A 21,190-nucleotide genomic window follows, 5' to 3' on the forward strand; every position below is an offset into this window, starting at 1 on the left:
AACATGATATTTTTCCATTGTGTTCAAACATGTCTTCTTCACTTCCAGTAACACTTAGAAGGATTCTGTCTGTTTGGGAAATATATTCAGCTTCAAATTCACTAAAAGATTATGTGGCTTTGTCGCCCGTTAAATGGCAGGAAACCAGAAGCTGCACATCTGTCTAATTCACAAGCGTTCAAAAAAGGGTCAGGTTCACCTCAAAGCAAATAACCGTACAGATATCATAACTTTGTTCCAGTGTGATTGTTCATGTAACACTCAGCAGGAAGCAAAACACAGGGCTGAGTGCAGGACAGAGAACATGTTTCCAGCTCTTCCTCCTCTATCAGACATTGTGTGTGGCTGCAGCAGGCCTGTCCATACCTGAGTTTGTGTGGATCCTTCAGTGCAGCCATCAGAAGCTTCACTCCTGAGTCTCCTGGATGGTTGTAGCTCAGGTCCAGCTCTCTCAGATGGGAGGGGTTGGAGGTCACAGCTTCAGCCAGAGAAGCACAGCCTTCCTCTGTGATCAGACAGCCTGACAGGCTGCAGACACACAAAACAACACAGAAACTCTGAGAGAACTGCTCTGAAACTGAAGCTGAACGTCATCAAATGTTTAGATTATTGTGAATATTTCAACATTTCACTCTTCACTGTACTCTCACTGTTTCTCTTCACTCTGCACACCTCAGACTTCCAGTACACCCCAGAGTCCTGTCATCTCCACAGATATTCTGCTGACTCTGCAGCTGTATCAGTCAGCACAGTTACGTGCACAGACTGACTGGACCATTTAACTGGAACACCATCCTTGTAACTGTTCACATGCAGAGGAGCAGAATCCAGTTACTGACTGAAGTCTTTCTGATGCTGCTACTCTGTGGGCTGAGTGAGAAACATCTCATAGTTGAATATTTTCCCAACAGAGCACTTTGCTCTCAGTCAGCAGGTTTACTTGTGGTTCCCAGAGTTTCTAAAAGTAGAATGGGAGGCAGAGCCTTCAGGTATCAGGCCCCTCTCTGTGGAACCAGCTGCCAGTTTGGCTTCAGGAAGCAGACACCCTCTCTACCTTTAAGATTAGGCTTAAAACTTTCCTTTGTGATAAAGCTTATAGTTAGGGATGGCTCAGGTGACTGTGAAACATCTCATAGTTATGCTGCTATAGGCTTAGTCTGCTGGGGGACCTCCCATGATGCACCTCTCCTCCTTCTGCTCTCTTTACTCTCCATGTATATATGACATCATTGCTGTCATTAACTTGTGTTTCTCTTTCTCAGCAGATATCTCTGGCCTGGTGTTATGGTGCTTATTGTCCCCTCTTTCCTGACCTCTCAACCCCCAGCTGGTCGAGGCAGATGGCCGCCCTACCTGGTTCTGGTTCTGATGGAGGTTTCTTCCTGTTAAAAGGGAGTTTTTTCTTTTCACAGTCGCCTTGTGCACGCTCAGAACAGGGGATTGGATCAAAGTGAAGTTTCAGTGCAATAAACATACAGATATCATAACTTTGTTCCAGTGCAGTGTGTCCACATTTAAAGGAGGTTTGATGCTCACATTTAGAGGAAAAACAGCTCATGTTTCTGTAAAGTAGTTTACTTTGGGTATGTGATGGATCTGTGTTTTAGGACAAATCTACAGGAATGGAAAGGAGTTAAAATAAAAGAGCACTTTGGTATTTCTTTAAACTGTGTGTGTTATATTTCATTCGCTTCATTATCAGAGTTATTTAAGCCAGATAATAAAAAGGCAGAACAGATCAACCTCTTTCATTGATCAAGGTACCTGGAAGCTGTTTTTTCATCCATTTAAGCCAGAATTATATCAGCTCTCAGCTGAAAAGTTCATGAATCCTTACCTGAGTGTTACGAGTCTGCAGTTTTGACTCTTCAGTCCAACAGAAAGCTGCTTAACTCCTGAATCCTGCAGGTTGTTGTTACTCAGGCCCAGTTCTGTCAGAGTGCAGGACTGGGAGCTGAGAACTGAGGACAGAGCTTCACAGCTTCTCTCTGAGAGGCTACAGCCACTCAGTCTGAGGAGGAAATGAGATGGAAGGAAATAACTTGATCCATTGATCAATCAAACTACATTCATATTTGATTAGTGGAAGAATTCTGTTTCACTGTTTGTTTCAGTTTATTTGTTAATTACATTAAAGTGATGGAAAATGTCTACAAGTGCTGTCTTAGCTCAGTAGATGGAGAAAATAAAAGATGTATCTTCTGCTGTTATTTGGCTCATCCTGTTTTGTTAGTGATGATCTCAGCTCAGCAAAGAACACCATGGGAGCAAAGCATCTTCTCACACTAACAGTCAGCTGTTTTGCCGGCACCACTGTGTTATCTTCATCAGCTCATATGAACAAATGTGGCTGTTAAGGCCCTCGGCCTCTGGAGAACTCACTCAACCTCCCTCCTTCATGCAAAGTCGAGTGTCATCATCCAGCAAGGATTGGCTCTTTTGAGCCTTCTGCCCTAAATTCCTCAGGTTTATCTTGTCTTTTTGGTCCCCTTGTTCACTCAATAAAGCTTTAAACTCCAGCTTAGCATGTGGAAATACTTCATGTAACTTCCCTCTAACCCTAGCTGAGAAGGGCTCTGTAGCTGCAGCCTTTGTCTGTCACTCTGCAGGCTGCCATGCTTTCTGTAGGACTGACACACATTTCTTCCAAGAAATCAATACATAAAGGACAACTTGTTTTTCTCTTACATCGACTCACTTTGAAAAGTTCCCACAGAAAAGTACATTTAAAAGACTTAAACTGCACTTTGGTTATTTATTTATTCATTTGTTAGAGTTTCTCGTGTTCAAAACAGACAAAACAGACAGCAAAACTAAATCTACACTTCAGGACGTTCTGTGATAGAAATATTCTGATCCTTTATGCCCACATAATCATTTCTGCTTCTGTGTAACTGCTTATGTTGACGTATGCATGAGATTAATAGCTGCACTCAGAGATCACCACTGTCCGCTCTAAGAACTGAGTGTCCCACAGCCTTGGCGGTATCAACACCACTATCTGCTCCCTGCAGGACAGAAGGAAATGTCTCATGCATAGACGCAAGCATCCGTCTTCTCTACCCTATAAAAGCCTCCTGAGAACTCTGTATCTTTGAACATTTGCATCACAGCTCCTGTATGTAAATGTTCCCTTGCTGCAGGATAATTAAATGTCCTCTGCTTTTGAATTTCAGACAGTATTCTGAGTATTCTTATTCGTTTTCCAGACATACTGAAAACATGCAGTCATCATGACTCTGAGGAGTCTGGGGAGGAAATATCAGAGAAAAACAGCAACATTTCTGTGGACTGTGTGGAGCTGTTTTTGGAGAGCTTCTAGATTTAGTCTGACAAAAGGCTGTAAAATATCCTTTTTTATGCCATTTTAATATTTGGACTCAGACTTGGGGAGCAGCAAGGACTTGGAGATCCTGATTGTAGTCATCTACAGGCATCTGTTTATAAAAATAACTTAAACATGATATTTTTCCATTGTGTTCAAACATGTCTTCTTCACTTCCAGTAACACTTAGAAGGATTCTGTCTGTTTGGGAAATATATTCAGCTTCTGATTCACTAAAAGATTATGTGGCTTTGTCGCCCGTTAAATGGCAGGAAACCAGAAGCTGCACATCTGTCTAATTCACAAGCGTTTAAAAAAGGGTCAGGGTCATTAGCAAATAACCATACAGATATCATAACTTTGTTCCAGTGCAGTGTGTCCACATTTAAAGGAGGTTTGATGCTCACATTTAGAGTAAAAAACAGCTCTTATTTCTGTAAAGTAGTTTACTTTGGGTATGTGATGGATCTGTGTTTTAGGACAAATCTACAGGAATGGAAAGGATGGACATACTGCATCTCAGTGTGGTCTGCTAGCTGTACTGAAGTAGACAGGAATATGCTGCAGAAAGTGGTCAACACTGCAAAGAGGATCATCAGCCGCCCTCTCCCCTCCATGGACTCCATTTACAGGGTTTTATAAATCTTTGAGCTAAGCTAGGCTAACATGTCTTGGACCCATCTCTGTATCTGATCCAGGGTCAGAGGACCAACAGACACTTCTCACTGTTGTTCCTGCAGATGTTCTCCTTGGAGACCTCCTCCACAAATATCTGCTGTTTCTGTTCAACCAGTGTTTCTGCTGTGAGCAAAGGAAAAAGGCTCCTACATGTGCGATTGTTCATGTAACACTCAGCAGGAAGCAAAAACACAGGGCTGAGTGCAGGACAGAGAACATGTTTCCAGCTCTTCCTCCTCTATCAGACATTGTGTGTGGCTGAAGCAGGCCTCTCCATACCTGAGTTTGTGTGGATCCTTCAGTGCAGCCATCAGCAGCTTCACTCCTGAGTCTCCTGGATGGTTGTAGCTCAGGTCCAGCTCTCTCAGATGGGAGGGGTTGGAGGTCACAGCTAAGGCCAGAAAAGCACAGCCTTCCTCTGTGATCAGACAGCCTGACAGGCTGCAGACACACAAAACAACACAGAAACTCTGAGAGAACTACTCTGAAATTGAAGCTGAATGTCATCAAATGTTTAGATTATTGTGAATATTTCAACATTTCACTCTTCACTGTACTCTCACTGTTTCTCTTCACTCTGCACACCTCAGACTTCCAGTACACCCCAGAGTCCTGTCATCTCCACAGATATTCTGCTGACTCTGCAACTGTATCAGTCAGCACAGTTACGTGCACATTTGAGTGGAGCTTTGCTCGCAGACTGACTGGACCATTTAACTGGAACACCATCCTGGTAACTGTTCACATGCAGAGGAGCAGAATCCAGTTACTGACTGAAGTCTGTCTGATGCTGCAACTCTGTGGGCTGAGTGAGAAACATCTCATAGTTGGATATTTTCCCAACAGAGCACTTTCTCTCAGACTGCAGGTTTACTTGTGGTTCCCAGGGTTTCAAAAAGTAGAATGGGAGGCAGAGCCTTCAGTTATCAGGGCCCTCTCTGTGGTACCAGTTGCCAGCTTGGCTTCAGGAAGAAGACACCCTCTCTACCTTTAAGATTAGGCTTAAAACTTTCCTTTGTGATAAAGCTTATAGTTAGGGATGGCTCAGGTGACCCTGAAACATCCCATAGTTATGCTGCTATAGGCCCAGACTGCTGGGGGACCTCCCATGATGCACCTCTCCTCCCTCTGCTCTCTTTTCTCTCCATGTTCATATGACATTATTGTTGTCATTAACTTGTGTTTCTCTTTCTCAGCAGGTATCTCTGGCCTGGTGTTATGGTGCTTGTTGTCCCCCAGCTGGTCGAGGCAGATGGCTGCCCTTCCTGGTTTTGGTTCTGATGGAGGTTTCTTCCTGTTAAAAGGAAGTTTTTCTCTACACAGTCGCCTCATGCACGCTCAGGACGGGAGATTGGATCAAAGAGACGTTTCAGTGCAATAAACATACAGATATCATAACTTTGTTCCAGTGCAGTGTGTCCACATTTAAAGGAGGTTTGATGTTCACATTTAGAGGAAAAAACAGCTCATGTTTCTGTAAATTAATTTACTTTGGGTATGTAATGGATCTGTGTTTTAGGACAAATCTACAGAAATGGAAAGGAGTTAAAGTAAAAGAGCACTTTGGTATTTCTTTAAACTGTGTGTTATATTTCATTCTCTTCATTATCAGAGTTATTTAAGCCAGATAATAAAAAGGCAGAACAGATCAACCTCTTTCATTGATCAAGATACCTGGAAGCTGTTTTTTCATCCATTTAAGCCAGAATTATATCAGCTCTCAGCTGAAAAGTTCATGAATCCTTACCTGAGTGTTTCCAGTCTGCAGTTTTGACTCTTCAGTCCAACAGAAAGCTGCTTCACGCCTGAATCCTGCAGGTTGTTGTTACTCAGGCCCAGTTCTGTCAGAGTGCAGGACTGGGAGCTGAGAACTGAGGACAGAGCTTCACAGCTTCTCTCTGAGAGGCTACAGCCACTCAGTCTGAGGAGGAAATGAGATGGAAGGAAATAACTTGATCCATTGATCAATCAAACTACATTCATATTTGATTAGTGGAAGAATTCTGTTTCACTGTTTGTTTCAGTTTATTTGTTAATTACATTAAAGTGATGGAAAATGTCTACAAGTGCTGTCTTAGCTCAGTAGATGGAGAAAATAAAAGATGTATCTTCTGCTGTTATTTGGCTCATCCTGTTTTGTTAGTGATGATCTCAGCTCAGCAAAGAACACCATGGGAGCAAAGCATCTTCTCACACTAACAGTCAGCTGTTTTGCCGGCACCACTGTGTTATCTTCATCAGCTCATATGAACAAATGTGGCTGTTAAGGCCCTCGGCCTCTGGAGAACTCACTCAACCTCCCTCCTTCATGCAAAGTCGAGTGTCATCATCCAGCAAGGATTGGCTCTTTTGAGCCTTCTGCCCTAAATTCCTCAGGTGTATCTTGTCTTTTTGATCCCCTTGTTCACTCAATAAAGCTTTAAACTCCAGCATAGTATGTGGAAATACTTCATGTAACTTCACTCTAACCCTAGCTGAAAAGGGCTCTGTAGCTGCAGCCTTTGTCTGTCACTCTGCAGGCTGCCATGCTTTCTGTAGGACTGACACACATTTCTTCCAAGAAATCAATACATAAAGGACAACTTGTTTTTCTCTTACATCGACTCACTTTGAAAAGTTCCCACAGAAAAGTACATTTAAAAGACTTAAACTGCACTTTGGTTATTTATTTATTCATTTGTTAGAGTTTCTCGTGTTCAAAACAGACAAAACAGACAGCAAAACTAAATCTACACTTCAGGATGTTCTGTGATAGAAATATTCTGATCCTTTATGCCCACATAATCATTTCTGCTTCTGTGTAACAGCTTATGTTGACGTATGCATGAGATTAATAGCTGCACTCAGAGGTCACCTACCTTGGCGGTATCAACACCACTATCTGCTCCCTGCAGGACAGAAGGAAATGTCTCATGCATAGACGCAAGCATCCGTCTTCTCTACCCTATAAAAGCCTCCTGAGAACTCTGTATCTTTGAACATTTGCATCACAGCTTCTGTATGTAAATGTTCCCTTTCTGCAGGATAATTAAATGTCCTCTGCTTTTGAATTTCAGACAGTATTCCTGAGTATTCTTGTTCATTTTCCAGACATACTGAAAACATGCAGTCATCATGACTCTGAGGAGTCTGGGGAGGAAATATCAGAGAAAAACAGCAACATTTCTGTGGACTGTGTGGAGCTGTTTTTGGAGAGCTTCTAAATTTAGTCAATAAAATGCTGTAAAATATCCTTTTTTTATGCCATTTTAACATTTGGACTCAGACTTGGTGAGCAGTTTGGAGATCCTGATTGTAGTCATCTACAGGCATCTGTTTATAAAAAAAAATCACTTAGACACCTGATTGAAGTCAGGTGACACGACCTGGCTCAAAGGCCACATCAAAAAGGAGGAAGCACACGGTTTTAAGGTTTACAAAACAAGTATTTTATTTATTAAAGTAATCCAAGTCCAAAACTAAACTGAATATGCAACAAAAGAGTAACTGTGAGGAGTGGCAATTAGTTGCAGTGATGTTGTACATGGAAAATGTGCTGTCAGTGTGTTGTATGGTGCAAAACTTCAAAACCAAAAGGTAATGCCAACAGAACCCAATATACGCTGCTGTCCTCAAGGAGCAAGCCTCTCCCAAAGGGACAGGGACAGAGCTTTTAATCACTACCTCACAGAACGACGTTGCACTGAGTTGCACTAATCAGAGCCCAGTGCTCCAGTCAGCTCAGGATCTGAGGGGAGATAAAGAAACATACCCACACAAGGCCCCGAAAGACACCCAAAGGGCCGTGACACGAAGTAACTAACTAATGATATGGGAGCAAATAAACTCCTTTAATTAATCAATGAAACAAATTGACTCTAAAATTGAAAAATAATTGTCACCATGTTCTTCCTCAGAAGAACTGCTGAGTTTCTATTTCCAACAAAGTATCATCTCATATCACTTGTAAGATGATATTTTGTTGTGAACTGACACTGTAGATAAACTAAAGTTAATTTGAAACTGAGTTTAATGCTGATTCTGCTGTTTTTTTCCAGTTAATAAGTATAGAATGTATTTAAAAAGAAATGTATCTATGTTTGTACTCACAGCACTTTGTTGGAGGCTTTGACCACTGGCAGCAGCCTCAGAAGAGCCTCCTCTGAAGCAGAGTATTTCTTCAGGTCAAACACATCCAGATCTTTTCCTGATGACAGTAAGATGAAGACCAGAGCTGACCACTGAGCAGGAGACAGTTTATCTGTGGAGAGACTTCCTGAACTCAGGGACTGTTGGATCTGCTCCACTAGAGAACGATCATTCAGTTCATTCAGACAGTGGAACAGATTGATGCTTCTCTCTGCAGACAGACTCTCACTGATCTTCTTCTTGATGTAATCAACTGTTTCCTGATTGGTCTGTGAGCTACTTCCTGTCTGTGTCAGCAGATCACGTAGGAGACTCTGATTGGTCTGCAGGGAAAGACCCAGGAGGAAGCGGAGGAACAGGTCCAGGTGTCCATTTGGACTCTGTAAGGCCTTGTTCACAGCACTCTGATGGAGATGTTTTACATATGGTTCATTGAACCATTTAGGCCACCAGTGGGTTGTTTGCTGCTCCATCAGGTTGACTCCAGAGTTGATGAAGGTCAGATGGACATGAAGAGCAGCCAGAAACTCCTGAACACTCAGATGGATGAAGCAGAACACCTTCTCCTGGTACAGCCCTCTCTCCTCTTTAAATATCTGTGTGAACACTCCTGAGTACACTGAGGCTGCTGAGATATCGATGCCACACTCTGTCAGGTCTGATTCATAGAAGATCAGGTTTCCTTTTTGCAGCTGCTCAAAAGCCAGTTTTCCCAGAGACTCAATCATCTTCCTGCTCTCTGGACTCCAGTGTGGATCTGTCTCAGCTCCTCCATCATACTTGACCTTCTTCACTTTGGCCTGAACCACCAGGAAGTGGATGTACATCTCAGTCAGGGTCTTGGGCAGCTCTCCTCCCTCTCTGGTTTTCAACACATCCTCCAGAACTGTAGCAGTGATCCAGCAGAAGACTGGGATGTGGCACATGATGTGGAGGGTTCGTGATGTCTGGATGTGGGAGATGGTCCTGCTGGCCTGCTCCTCATCTCTGAATCTCTTTCTGAAGTACTCCTCCTTCTGTGGGTCAGTGAACCCTCTGACCTCTGTCACCATGTCAACACAGTCAGGAGGGATTTGATTGGCTGCTGCAGGTCGTGTGGTTATCCAGAGGCGAGCAGAGGGAAGCAGTTTCCCCCTGATGAGGTTTGTCAGCAGCACATCCACTGAGGTGGACTCTGTAACATCAGTCAGGGGCTCCTTGTTGTGGAAGTCCAGAGGAAGTCGACACTCATCCAGACCGTCAAAGATGAACACAACCTGGAACTCTTCAAAGCTGCAGATTCCTGCTTCTTTGGCTTCATTAAAGAATTTATGAACAAGTTCCACCAAGCTGAACTTTTTCTCTTTCAGCACATTCAGCTCTCTGAAAGTGAATGGAAACATGAACTGGATGTCCTGGTTGGCTTTGCCTTCAGCCCAGTCCAGAGTGAACTTCTGTGTTAAGACTGTTTTCCCAATGCCAGCCACTCCCTTTGTCATCACTGTTCTGATTGGTTCATCTCTTCCAGGTGGGAGTTTAAAGATGTCTTCTTGTCTGATGGTTGTTTCTGCTCTGCCTGCTTTCCTGGATGCTGTTTCAATCTGTCTGACCTCATGTTCATCATTGACCTCTCCAGTCCCTCCCTCTGTGATGTAGAGCTCTGTGTAGATCTGATTCAGAAGGGTTGGGTTTCCTGCTTTAGAAATCCCCTCAAACACACACTGGAACTTCTTCTTCAGAGCAGATTTAAGTTTAGGCTGACACCTGTGAAGAGCCTCTGAAAGACAGAAAAACACATACAATTATTTTTCTGTCATTAAGCAGTTTATCGTGTCAAAAATAAGTCATCAAACTCCATGTAAGGAGTTCATGTGTTTTGTGACTGTAATGTGCCTCTTTCAAATGTTTGTCTTATTTATCTGGTTCTGGTTCTGCCAGAGGTTTCTTCCTGTTAAAAGGGAGTCGTTCCTTTCCACAGTTGCCACAGGCACGCTCAGGACGGGAGATTGGACTGAAGACAACTTTCGGTGCAATCTGTTGGTTTCCTTAGCTAGGATATTAATTTTTTGAATTAGCTCTATATGAATTAATTGGATTATGATTACAATGAATTGAATTCCAATTGGCTTGAATTGGACTATATTACTTAAGTGCCTTGAGATGACAATTGTTGTAATCTGGCGCTATATAAATAAAATTGAATTGAATTGAATTGAATTGAATTTACTGCAAATGAAGCTGCTGTTTCATCATTTCAGATTAATCTCATAATGTTTTATCAGTTCGGGGAATGAAAGAATGTGTTTATTCTTCACTGATATTACACAAATTAAATCTTAATGTTCAAGTTCATATAGAATCATTCAAACGCCCTGTAGGTGGGAACAATTAAAAGAAAGTGAACTCTGTGGAAACAACGATAAAATGTGTACATCACCTTCATTTATCACATGATACCACAAGTTACAAGTGAGTTAAAGTGAAATCTGAAGCTTTGACCCATACAGTGAGAGCATCTGAAAGTGCTGTTTGCTTCCATCTGTGGCCTTAGATGGAAGAGTCACTGCAGAACACACAATGTTTCTGAGAGGCCATCTTGTGTTGAATCATTTCTGTCCTGTTCACACTTTTCTCTGACAGGAATATAGTTCAAGTGATTCCATTCCATTTCAACAGTGGTCATGCCATATCTGCACAAATAACACAGAGCAGAGGCTCTTCCTCTATTGTAACTCATCAGATTGGCTTCTTGTTTTTCTGAGTTGCCGACATCACATACCTGTTGATGCTGATGAAGCTGATGTAGCTGCTCCAGCCGACAGGTCCAACACATTCTGTGATGCTTGTCCTGTTGGAGGAAAGTTAATCTGAAATCAATCATAAAGAATTCCTCCTCACATAACAACTGTGTGGAATCAACGAGCCGCAAAGTTTGAACTTTCAAAGTAAAGCTTTTAGTGTTTGATACATGCTGTAAAACATCGTCTGTGTGCTCCACACATACTTTTTAATACTTTGTTCTTCCTCTGACTAACCTTTATTCATCTTGATCTTGTTTAAAATGTAACATGTTCAATGGTATACATCTCAACCATCACATCCACTGTATCCAGTCTTTCTGCTTTCTCCAGACGATACTTTCTGATGGCTTCAAATACATCCAGTAACTCAGGATTCTGAAGGTACCAGTGGAAATGTTTTAGCTCCTGTTCTCCCAAATCCTCCATGGTTTCCAGCAGGATCTGAATTGGTGTTGGTTTAAGTCTGTAAAAATGACACTGCTCCCCTACTAATGGCCTTCTCAGACGTCATAAGACAATCCCACCACTTCACTCTGTAACCCATTCACTTCAACGGCTTGCATTGTGCAATTATGTTTTGTCACTGTGAAAAGTGCAAGTCAAGGCAAAACTGGAGGACAAGCTGGTTGTGTGGGTGAATTATTAGCAAAGATCCCTCCTGCACCCACAGAATCACTGTCAGGGCAGGGGTGCATTGCAACATGAATGGGAACAGGACAGATTAACCCTCCTTATTGACTGCATATAGCCTACAACACATACCAACCAATAGCTTCCTGCCTGCCAACAACAAAATAATGTGTCTATTATGCTCTGTACTTTGCCTCCAGTGTGCTGAACTCAGGCTAAGCACATGTCACACTTGGTCTTAAAGGACCCTCATGGATGTCAGCTCTTTAAGAGAAGTTTCAATTATTAGTCCAAAAGACTAATCTTGTCAATACAACTGAATATAAAGATATAAGCCCTTATTACAGAAATATGTGGCCTTACCTTCTTGTGCTGATGGGCCAGATAACAAACACAGCTGAGAGGAAAGTGTACGATCTAATTTTTGAAGATGTTCCATCATCTTCCTGCAGGCTTCCTCTCCTTTTCTTCTTACATCATCGATGAGTCTTCGTGCCTTATCTGCTCTGTTCTGGTTCTTCTCGATTATTGCTTCTTTCTCCAAATCACTGAAGACACCATCTGCTAAGAGGGCATCAAGCAGCTGCTTGAGGATTTCTGCTGGGACCCTCGTCACAAACTCCATTCGTATTCTTTTGAGTTCGCTCTCTGCAAGATGTCATAGACATGAATCTCACATAAACTTTGGTCTTTTCAGTAAATTCTTGAAATGTAAAAAATAATTAATCATGAATACTTCAGGGGTTCATGTACATTTTGAAAGCTGACACAGTAAAGTGCTGGATAATTGGAAGCAGGAGCCCAGAGAGACAGTCAGTGATGAATGATGTCATGAACATAGCTTTCATCATGCTTTTGTTGATAAGGGGATATCATATACCTGTGAGGCTGAGGGAAGAGGAGCTCGGTCTGTGTGGAAGATTTCCCAAGAAGTGTTTCTTCCTAATACCACACACTCAAACCAAGTGAGCAAATGGGACCAGAGTGTTAATGTAAACAATATGATCATGATATAAAAGGCTGAACATCAAAGTATTCCAAAAATTGGGGTAAATTTGGTTGGATTTGGTTTTATGAACCTTCCAGACTCTCAGAGTCATAGCTGTTGTCCATGTTTCAGAACAAAGATATCTTGATCAGAAATGGTTTGTTCTATATTCAACCAGATTAACAGTTACTGCTAACTGAAGGCTTAAGGACCCACAAAGAAACAAGCAGGGCTGTGATTTGGTCAGTTTGAGCATCATGTGTCTCTGCCTCACTGATGTCTCCATGCAGAACCTGTTGGACTCCTACCTGCTGAAGGTGGTGGAGCTGCCTGGGTTGGAGGGCCCTCCAGGTGCTCCACAAGTGTCTCCATCTTTGCTCTAAAGAAAAAAAAGGTCTCTATAATGCAACAAAAACTAAAAAAACTGATGCAAAACTAAATTACTAAGTATGTAACAAGAGTGTGTGAAGAAGTTTTCAAATATTTCACCATGAAGCCAATCTGAGTATAAATAGGCCTATAGGCCTATAAATAACACACCAAACTTAGTAAATTAATCCTAAATAATGATAAAATAACGTCAATAGTTTTAAGTCGAGACAACTGAACAACAACAGAGCAGGACAACAACAACAGGCCCTCCCTCCCTGCTAGTCTGGAGTCAGTCAGTCAGTCCAATGGCAGGACAGACTATTGTCTGTGACATATGTGACATATTCATTTTATATAAGCAAACTTTCATGAAGCAAACACTAAAGCTGAGTTTGTAATGAACAAATCCTAGCCAGGTACATAACATTTATCCGAAGCTAGCTAGCAGGACAAATAAACAAACAAAATGTTACTCCTCCAGCTGTCCTGCCCACATCACCAACACATGCCTTAACTTTATCCTTAGAGCGTTTTTCTTCCTCCATTTTCTTTTTCTCCTGCTTTTCCACTAATATAACTTATTTTTGATGCCATTACGACGTTTGTCTTGTTTACTTTTCTCGCTAACAGGAATGATGGGTAGATCAATCATTCCCCTCATACTTGTCGACGGCCGGCGACACCACTCAATGTGTGACAGTGCTGTCCAACAAATGTGACCTAATACTGCCACAAAAATACCAGCAACAGTTCCACTTTGCAGTTTATTTTATTTATGTCCTACATTTGTTTTTTATTAATATAAGCGATGTAATAAATACATGAGATAGGTACAATAAATACAGGACATTTTAATTCTCCTCAGATGAGACTGAACATGCAGAGGTTTGTGGAAAACATCCAACACACACCGCTTCACATATGAACATAGAAATGGATGTGAAACAGAGCTGAGCTCACATTAAACACATGTTGGAATAAAAACTGTTCAAACTGACTCTGCTACATTTTACTCTGTTACAACATTTACACTCAGCTCACCTCTGAAAGGATGGATGTTGGTCTGATTTGAAGTCACCCTCGCGACCCATTGACAGATCGCTCTTCATGGACACACAGCTTGGTTCAGGTTCTGGTTGGTTCCTGTGAATAAAGGTGGTTTGGTGATGTGAGTGCTGAGCTCTGACATGGAGAAGAGTCATGGACAGTTAGAGATGGTCATCTCACCTCTGAGCTTTGCTCTGGCTCTCATGTTCTCCACACAGAGTGGTTTTAGTGTCCTCACACTGATCCATGCTGCTGAATTCACATCAGCTCACACACACTTTCTACCATCTGCAGAGGGAACACAAATCATTCATCTGCACATCAACTCCAATCCTCCTCTCCATCATTTGGGCTGTAAAAAGAGCAGCTGCTGTACCTCCATCAGTCCGGCATGGAGCTACCACCCAGCACACTCATGATGATGATGGACCATTACGTACATTTACTGACATGAAACAGGACGGAGATCAGCTGATTTAATGTCTGAACCAGAAACTGACTAATATACTGTTAATAATAGAACATTCTACCATGGGAAGGTTCCATCTTTGTCTGCAGGTTCCATCTTATGTTTAAAAGTACAAATAAAATGTCCCTGATAAAAACTTGAATGAAACTTTTTAACTTTTAGTTGAATTCAACAAACAAAAAGAAACAAAAATGAAGGATTATTACTCCCATACAAAGGAAAAATCTGAATAAAACATCACAAACTGACCCATAAAGTAGACAGAACATCTGAATCTACTTAATTTCATCATTAGACAATATTAGTGGATTATATGTTCCATCAGAGCTGCACACAGCTTCATAACTGACTACAGTCAGACACATTTAACTGACAGTCATGTTATTTTATTCTGAAAGGTGACACAGGAAGCAGCAGGAAGCTGCTGGGTCTGACTGTAATGGAGGAGCTGATGGTTTCATTCTATGAAGATCAGTTCTTCATGTAGAAAACAAACATCATCAGCTGATCATCGTGTTGTTTGATTCCAGTTCATCAATAATCTGATAATCATGCAGATTTGTCTTAAAACTCAAAAGTGATCAAAGTTTGTTCTGAAATAAGAAGTGAACATGTTCCCCAAACATTACAGAGCAAAAACAAACAGCTTACAGGTTACAGGAAACCGTTCTGTTGTCATCAGAGAGTCAAAGCAGATGAGGCTGGAATGCAGCATCAATCAGGTCCGGCCTCTCCCAGAACATAATATCACTGTGTGTAAAGTCATCCTCAGCTCAACTCATTTTTCCAGCCCATGAATTTGATTAACTGAGGACTTAAAATTGAAAACGTTCCTAATCCAGGTTTACCTTCAGCTGAACAGCAGCAACAAGTCTCTGAAGGTCACAATAAGTTTCTGTGATGCCTTAACAAGCGTTTCTGTGAAGAGATGCAGAGCAATAAAAGATTCACTGATCTCCTCTGAAAAGGAAGAAATGTAAAGTTGAAACATGAAAATTGTTGAGGAAAGCTAAAGTTCTTTAAGTAGAGTAAATGTAGCTTATTGCTTCCAACACATGAAGTTACAGAACCAGACAAACACTCAGAAACTGAGCCAGATGCTGTGCTAACAGCCAGAATTCAGCACACTGCGGGTTGGGCTTACAGTGGATGCTCTTTGCTCAGGTAAAAGCTACAAATCCTAGAAAAGCTCAGATAAAGTTCTGCAGTGACTGTATCTGCCAATCAACAAGCCAGTGCTGTTCTGAAATATGATTCTTTGCTAAGTCTGACCCTCTTTGGTCTGTAGTTAACCTATTACAGCACTGTCAGATGCATTCAGCTGGACTTCTGCTCAGTGGGTGTTATAGGGGGATAAATCCTTCACAAAGACTTCCCACAATCTTAGAATCTGTTAAAAATTAACTTTCCATCTGCTTTTTTAAACTTACAGTGGACAGGCGTGTAGAAATGGACTGAAACGTGGTTTTAGAGACCATTTTTACAGTGGATGCCTAAAGATCGTCCCTGAAGGTTAGTATGCAGGGTTCCTGCTCAGAAAAGAGCCAAAATCAGAAACAAATGATCTAAAATCCAAAGCAGCTCGATGTTGGTTTCATGTCCTCTGCTGCAGAAAGACTGTGGACATAAAACTCTGAAACTAAACTCATTGCTAATCCTTCAGGTTTACTGAGAAAACACAAAGCCAGGTTCTCCAAATCCTTCCCATCTTTTCAAGAATTTAAAACTGAAACCAACTCCTTAAAAATATGTGTATATCTATATGATAAATATTAGGAAATGGGATCTTAATGCCAATATTGTGTAAGAACTTGTGAAAGAAATATTATTTATTGTCTAATTCTTTTCATTATGAATGAAATACATGCATGTAACAGTCCCTTGTGTTGTAGAATCTGTCAGCTAATCTATAAATGATCATATTTATGATTTTGTGCCTGTTTTCAATACTTTGCATTGTTAATGATATTTTTTATTGTAACATTTGTTTTAATTACACCATTATCACTAATATGTTACATTATCTATATTGTATTTTTATTATTTATTTCAGTAAAATGTGTTTCATTATCAATGTGTTTAACTGATGACAGGGTGTGACTTTGTTGCAATCTTTTTTTTGGGGGGGGGTGTGAGGAGAGCCACAGCAAGATCAGATCGTGCCAACCAACAACGGCACTTCCGGTGGCAACATGAGTTGCCACAGCCGTCGCTTTGACAGCGGGGTGAAATTGGTTTTATACTCGACATTCGCCTATTTTTCCCAAGTTGTAACTATAATTGTGTAGTTCCACACCTTTTATTATCAAGGAAAGCTTTTAATTTTCTTTCAAAAAGGTTTTAATGAATTTGAATTCATTCGAATTCAAGGCTTTTATTTTGTAATAACTCTTGTTTTTATAGATATCAACACCAAACCACTTCTGATGTGTTCATGAACTCATTGCGTAGTTCCCACATCCTTTATTTTTATTATTTATTTTTCAGGCCCCCGAGCGACACCGGCAAGCGATCTTCCAAACGCCACATTTCCCATTCGGAGGGGATTTAATATTAATATTTCATATTAATATCAAGAACAAATCAGAAGTGGCTTGGTGTTGATATGTCGAAAAACCAGTAAGTTATTAAAAATAGAATAAAATATGCACCCTGAGTACATATTCTACCTAAAAGGGTTTTTTCTGGAAACTAAATGACTGTGAAAGCTTTATAGTGAGTTCACAAACACATCAGAAGTGGTTTGGTGTTCATTGCATGAATCTCTAGTGAGAAAAAAAAGACGTTGCACTTTTTTGACGGTCTCTAAGCGCTCAGGCTGAATTAGGGCACTGAGAAGGATATTCAGCGGTTACTCTGAACTTTCGCCAGACTTCGTTACAGTTGGTAAAGCCTGTGAAATGTTACTATTAGCTTTATGTACAAAATAATACCACCCTGAGGGTAATTGGTGCGGTTTTCGTGATGCAATTACAGTTACTGCGCCGGAAAATGGGCGAATGTCGAATATAAAACCAATTTCACCCCACCCGCAGCCTGCTGCCGCTGTCTGTGGAAAGCTGATTAGCCGCAAATGGGTTATCAGTATAGTTCTTAACTGGCACACTGTGGCGGTTCAGGTTGCCACCGGAAAGGCTGTTTTTAACTGTCACTACCTCGATTTGAGCTGCTGCTGTCTCAGCTCAGGCCGCTTTCAGAGGCTCAGACAGCGGGAGAGCAGAGACTCATCTCCGCCTCAGGAACAGGCTGATTCAGGCAGGAAGAAATGCCGTCGATCGTCAGAAATGGGAGCTATATCGACTCCGTGTTTAAGCCTTGACCCTCATTCTAGTCTGCTGCCAGATATTGTTCTCACAAAGTAACACAAAAAGGCGGACATGTTCTACACGGCGCTGGTCCCACAGTTACAGTTTCACAGTTACAGTTTCACAGTTACAGTTTCACAGTTACAGTTTCACAGAGACAGCAGTGAATCAACAGAAAGGACGATGCGGCAGATTGTGTTTGTTTCTACTTGAACTAAGCTGCCAACAGCAGATATTATAGTCAAACATTAAAAATAGTTTCCGTTACCTTCAGACGGAGAATTTCACGGAGCAAATAATCTGCGTCACAAAAAGATGGAGGTTTAGTGGAAAGTGAAACTAAACTCTGAAAGACACACCCAGAGAGGCGTTTTGCCGGAAATGAACATCCTAACCAGTTCAGTTTAAAGTTTAACTCTGTTTAACTATGGAGGGGAAATGTTAACATCTGGATGACTTTACACAGCTGTGAAACTGTTCAACTGTAAAACATGTTTCTAGAAAAAGTTTCCCGTTAGACCAACTTTCCATTTCCATCTCTTTATTGTTCTGTCTCTTCATGTTAATCTCTCAATGTCAATTCCTCGAATTAATGAAAAAAGTATAAAAGCACAGTTAGTATTAAAAATGAGTGCTTACCTCCAGCTTTATTATTCTATCAAAATAATATCAAGAAACTTAGTGTCTCTCAACCTATTTCTGCCTTTTTCTTCCTCAAATATTAATTTACAAAAACCCCAGCACCTTTAAGTTTTTTTTTGTCTGTTTCAACACTTCAATCTTGTGCTTCTTGTTCACAAACTTAATAACAACTGCAGGCTTGGATTTGTTATCCTTTCATGCAAGAGTGTTTGATATTTGCTGATTTTCAAGATGAATGTTCTGACTTGTAAGGAATTGAACCACTTGTTCATTTATATCCTCCACTCACTCTGATAGCTGCTTAATACTGTGTCTTCTGAGCTGGCTGGTTTGGTGGTTCAATATCAACAACAAAACAAATGTAATGAAGTTTTAAAAATGCAGCAAAAGAGATGGGAATAAATGGAGATCTGTCATTATGAACTACAGGACAGTTGAGATTAGCTGTTTGCATGAAGATAAAATAGATTTTAAAGGTGTTGCATCTAACATTCAGAAACAGTTGGTGTAGCTCTAGAGCACCAGAGCCTCTGACCAAAAGAAAAACTAATATAAACTTATTTACTTCAGCAGCTCATAAGGCACTTTATCTCGAGAGTGGCTGACTCTGGTCTTATCTCGCTCTTTGCTAGAGGCCTTTTAGGCCAAAGGATGTGAGCTCTTAGGATTACTTTAAGGAGGTGGAAACCTGGTTCAAATATAGAAATAACTTCTTTGTATGGTATTGATTTAAATGTGTCCTCTCAGTAGCTTTTTAAAGTTTTGTCAGTAATACTGAGCGGGACTCTGCATTGATAGAGATTTGTCTCCCTCTGTTGGTGAATAGAGAAACTGCATGATGTCAGTTTAATGAACACAGAAGCGTTCAACTATAGGAGGAAGTGAAACTCTTCCAGTGGTTCCTGCAGAATCCTGACTTACTGGATGGTTTCCAGCCACGAAAAAGCACCGTCTGCAGAAGACGAGCAGAACGGACACAGTGGACCTGATGCTGGAGATGTACTGAACACTACAGATGCAATGGTTGGGACAAAGATGGTTGGAGAGAATCAATCAATCATTCAATCAGACTTTATTTATATCGCACTTTTCATACAAGATAAAATGTAGCACAAAGTGCTTTACAAGATAAAAGCAAATAAAACAAAATGAAACCCAAGGCCATATTATACACCAACATACATATGCACACACATACACACACATATATATATATATATATATATATATGTATATATATACACACACATACACACACACACACACACACACATATATATATATATATATATATATATATATATGTATATATATATATATATATATATGTATATATATACACACACATACACACGCCACATATACTGGAACAAAGGTAACTGAAGTGCTGTAGTCAGCGAGTTGCAGTGAGGAAACACCAGAGACTGGGTAAAACCAGATAAAGAATGGAGCTAAAAATAAGTAACACAAATAAATAAATAAATAGAAGACTAAAAACATTTAAAAAATAAAATAAGAAATAATAAAATAAGAAATAAATAAATAAACATAGAAATGAAAAGTTGTTAATAAAATTTAAAAAAAAAAGATAAATTCAAACCAGAATAAAAAATTTGCACTATCACAAAGACATCAACAACTAAAATTCTACAATAAATACGCTAAATACACAAACAGACAGAAAATTAAAGCATATGGCTAAAAGGATAGGATATAATAAAACTATGAATGAATTAACCAAAAGCCAGGCTAAAAAGGTGGGTCTTAAGCTTGCTTTTAAAAATGTCCACACTTGCAGCTGCTCTCAGGTCTTCAGGAAGGCTGTTCCACAGGCGTGACACAGAGGAGTGAAGGTCAGATGTGGAAAGAAGAGCACCTCCAAGTCTGCTATCTGATACTGATATCAGTGAAAATGGGCTTCTTCTTCTACTGTTTGATGATGTGCTCAGTAATTTCAGTGATACATCCCTCAGCTTCTGTCTTGGTTGGGTTGGGTTTACTTTCTCTCACAGCCTGCTGTGTTTTACACTGACTGATTTCATCTGAGTTATGAAGCAAAAACAGGAAACTATGAAAAGATGTGAAAAACATCTGGATATAACTGATGTGTGTGTGTCCCGTTACTTTAGAAAGCCTAAACTGATAAAGGTTAATATGGTGACAATGTGTTCTGATAGTGTTGTATGAGTTTTATAAACTCTGAGGTGTCAAACAGAAGCTGTGAACATTACAAGTGTCACTGCTGCCATTCCTCCAGAACCAATTCTGCTACACAAGCTTCAGGAGCCAATATGAACTTTGTCCGTCTCTGACGTCATATATAATGACCAATGGGAGAGCAGCTGAGAGTCTGGAACAAGCCCCGCCCCCTCACTGTCTGCTAAATGAAGCAAGCCGTCCCCTCCATTATTGGACACACGCTTCGACTCCTGTCCGTCGCTGAAGAACTCAGTAGCTTAGTCCAGCGAGTATTGTTCTGCAACTGGGAAAAATGTCTTCTGTGGCAGCCGTGGAGTCGTTACGCTGAGCTGCTCCGGAACAGCTTGCAGTATGGGCAGGTCGACAGCGGAGTCAGGGCCACAGGACAAGACTGGTGGGACAGGCTTCCGCCAGCCGCCGGACAGGTTGAAGCTCATGATGGAGCCTGTCTGGCTGACAGGACACGTTCAGACGCCACTGGACATTCTTGTAGCAGGTCGCTGGAACAAGTTATCAGTTTGTTTCAACCCTTTACTAATAAAACTACCTCAATGCTTAAAGTGCTGTTTCCTAAATACACACACCACGAACTTCCTTTTCTTCAGAGGTGACACTTTTCATTGCATG

At 40.9% G+C, this 21,190-nt stretch overlaps 2 protein-coding genes across 2 annotated transcripts in view; one reads left to right on the forward strand and one right to left on the reverse strand.

Moving 5' to 3' along the window:
• LOC140291582 (NLR family CARD domain-containing protein 3-like) overlaps window positions 1-18,073 on the reverse strand; it is a 531,700-nt gene extending 513,627 nt beyond the window's left edge. The window contains exons 1-10 of the mRNA XM_072379427.1: window positions 17,991-18,073; window positions 15,266-15,335; window positions 15,069-15,167; window positions 14,129-14,236; window positions 13,943-14,044; window positions 12,838-12,908; window positions 11,905-12,189; window positions 10,890-10,958; window positions 8,093-9,887; window positions 5,751-5,924 (exon numbers count right to left, since the gene is read on the reverse strand). Coding sequence (XP_072235528.1) covers window positions 5,751-5,924; window positions 8,093-9,887; window positions 10,890-10,958; window positions 11,905-12,189; window positions 12,838-12,908; window positions 13,943-14,044; window positions 14,129-14,196 — 2,564 coding nt within the window. The 5' untranslated portion in view covers window positions 14,197-14,236; window positions 15,069-15,167; window positions 15,266-15,335; window positions 17,991-18,073. The remainder of the gene's footprint in view (window positions 1-5,750; window positions 5,925-8,092; window positions 9,888-10,889; window positions 10,959-11,904; window positions 12,190-12,837; window positions 12,909-13,942; window positions 14,045-14,128; window positions 14,237-15,068; window positions 15,168-15,265; window positions 15,336-17,990) is intronic.
• The window catches only part of LOC140294994 (protein NLRC3-like), a 334,914-nt gene that overhangs the window by 34,247 nt on the left and 279,477 nt on the right, over window positions 1-21,190 (forward strand). The gene's annotated exons all lie outside the window — the stretch shown is intronic.

Source organism: Leuresthes tenuis, unplaced genomic scaffold, assembly GCF_036924035.1.
Source record: "Leuresthes tenuis unplaced genomic scaffold, fLeuTen1.0.hap1 SCAF_1, whole genome shotgun sequence".
In the NCBI taxonomy this organism is placed as follows: Eukaryota; Metazoa; Chordata; class Actinopteri; order Atheriniformes; family Atherinopsidae; genus Leuresthes; species Leuresthes tenuis.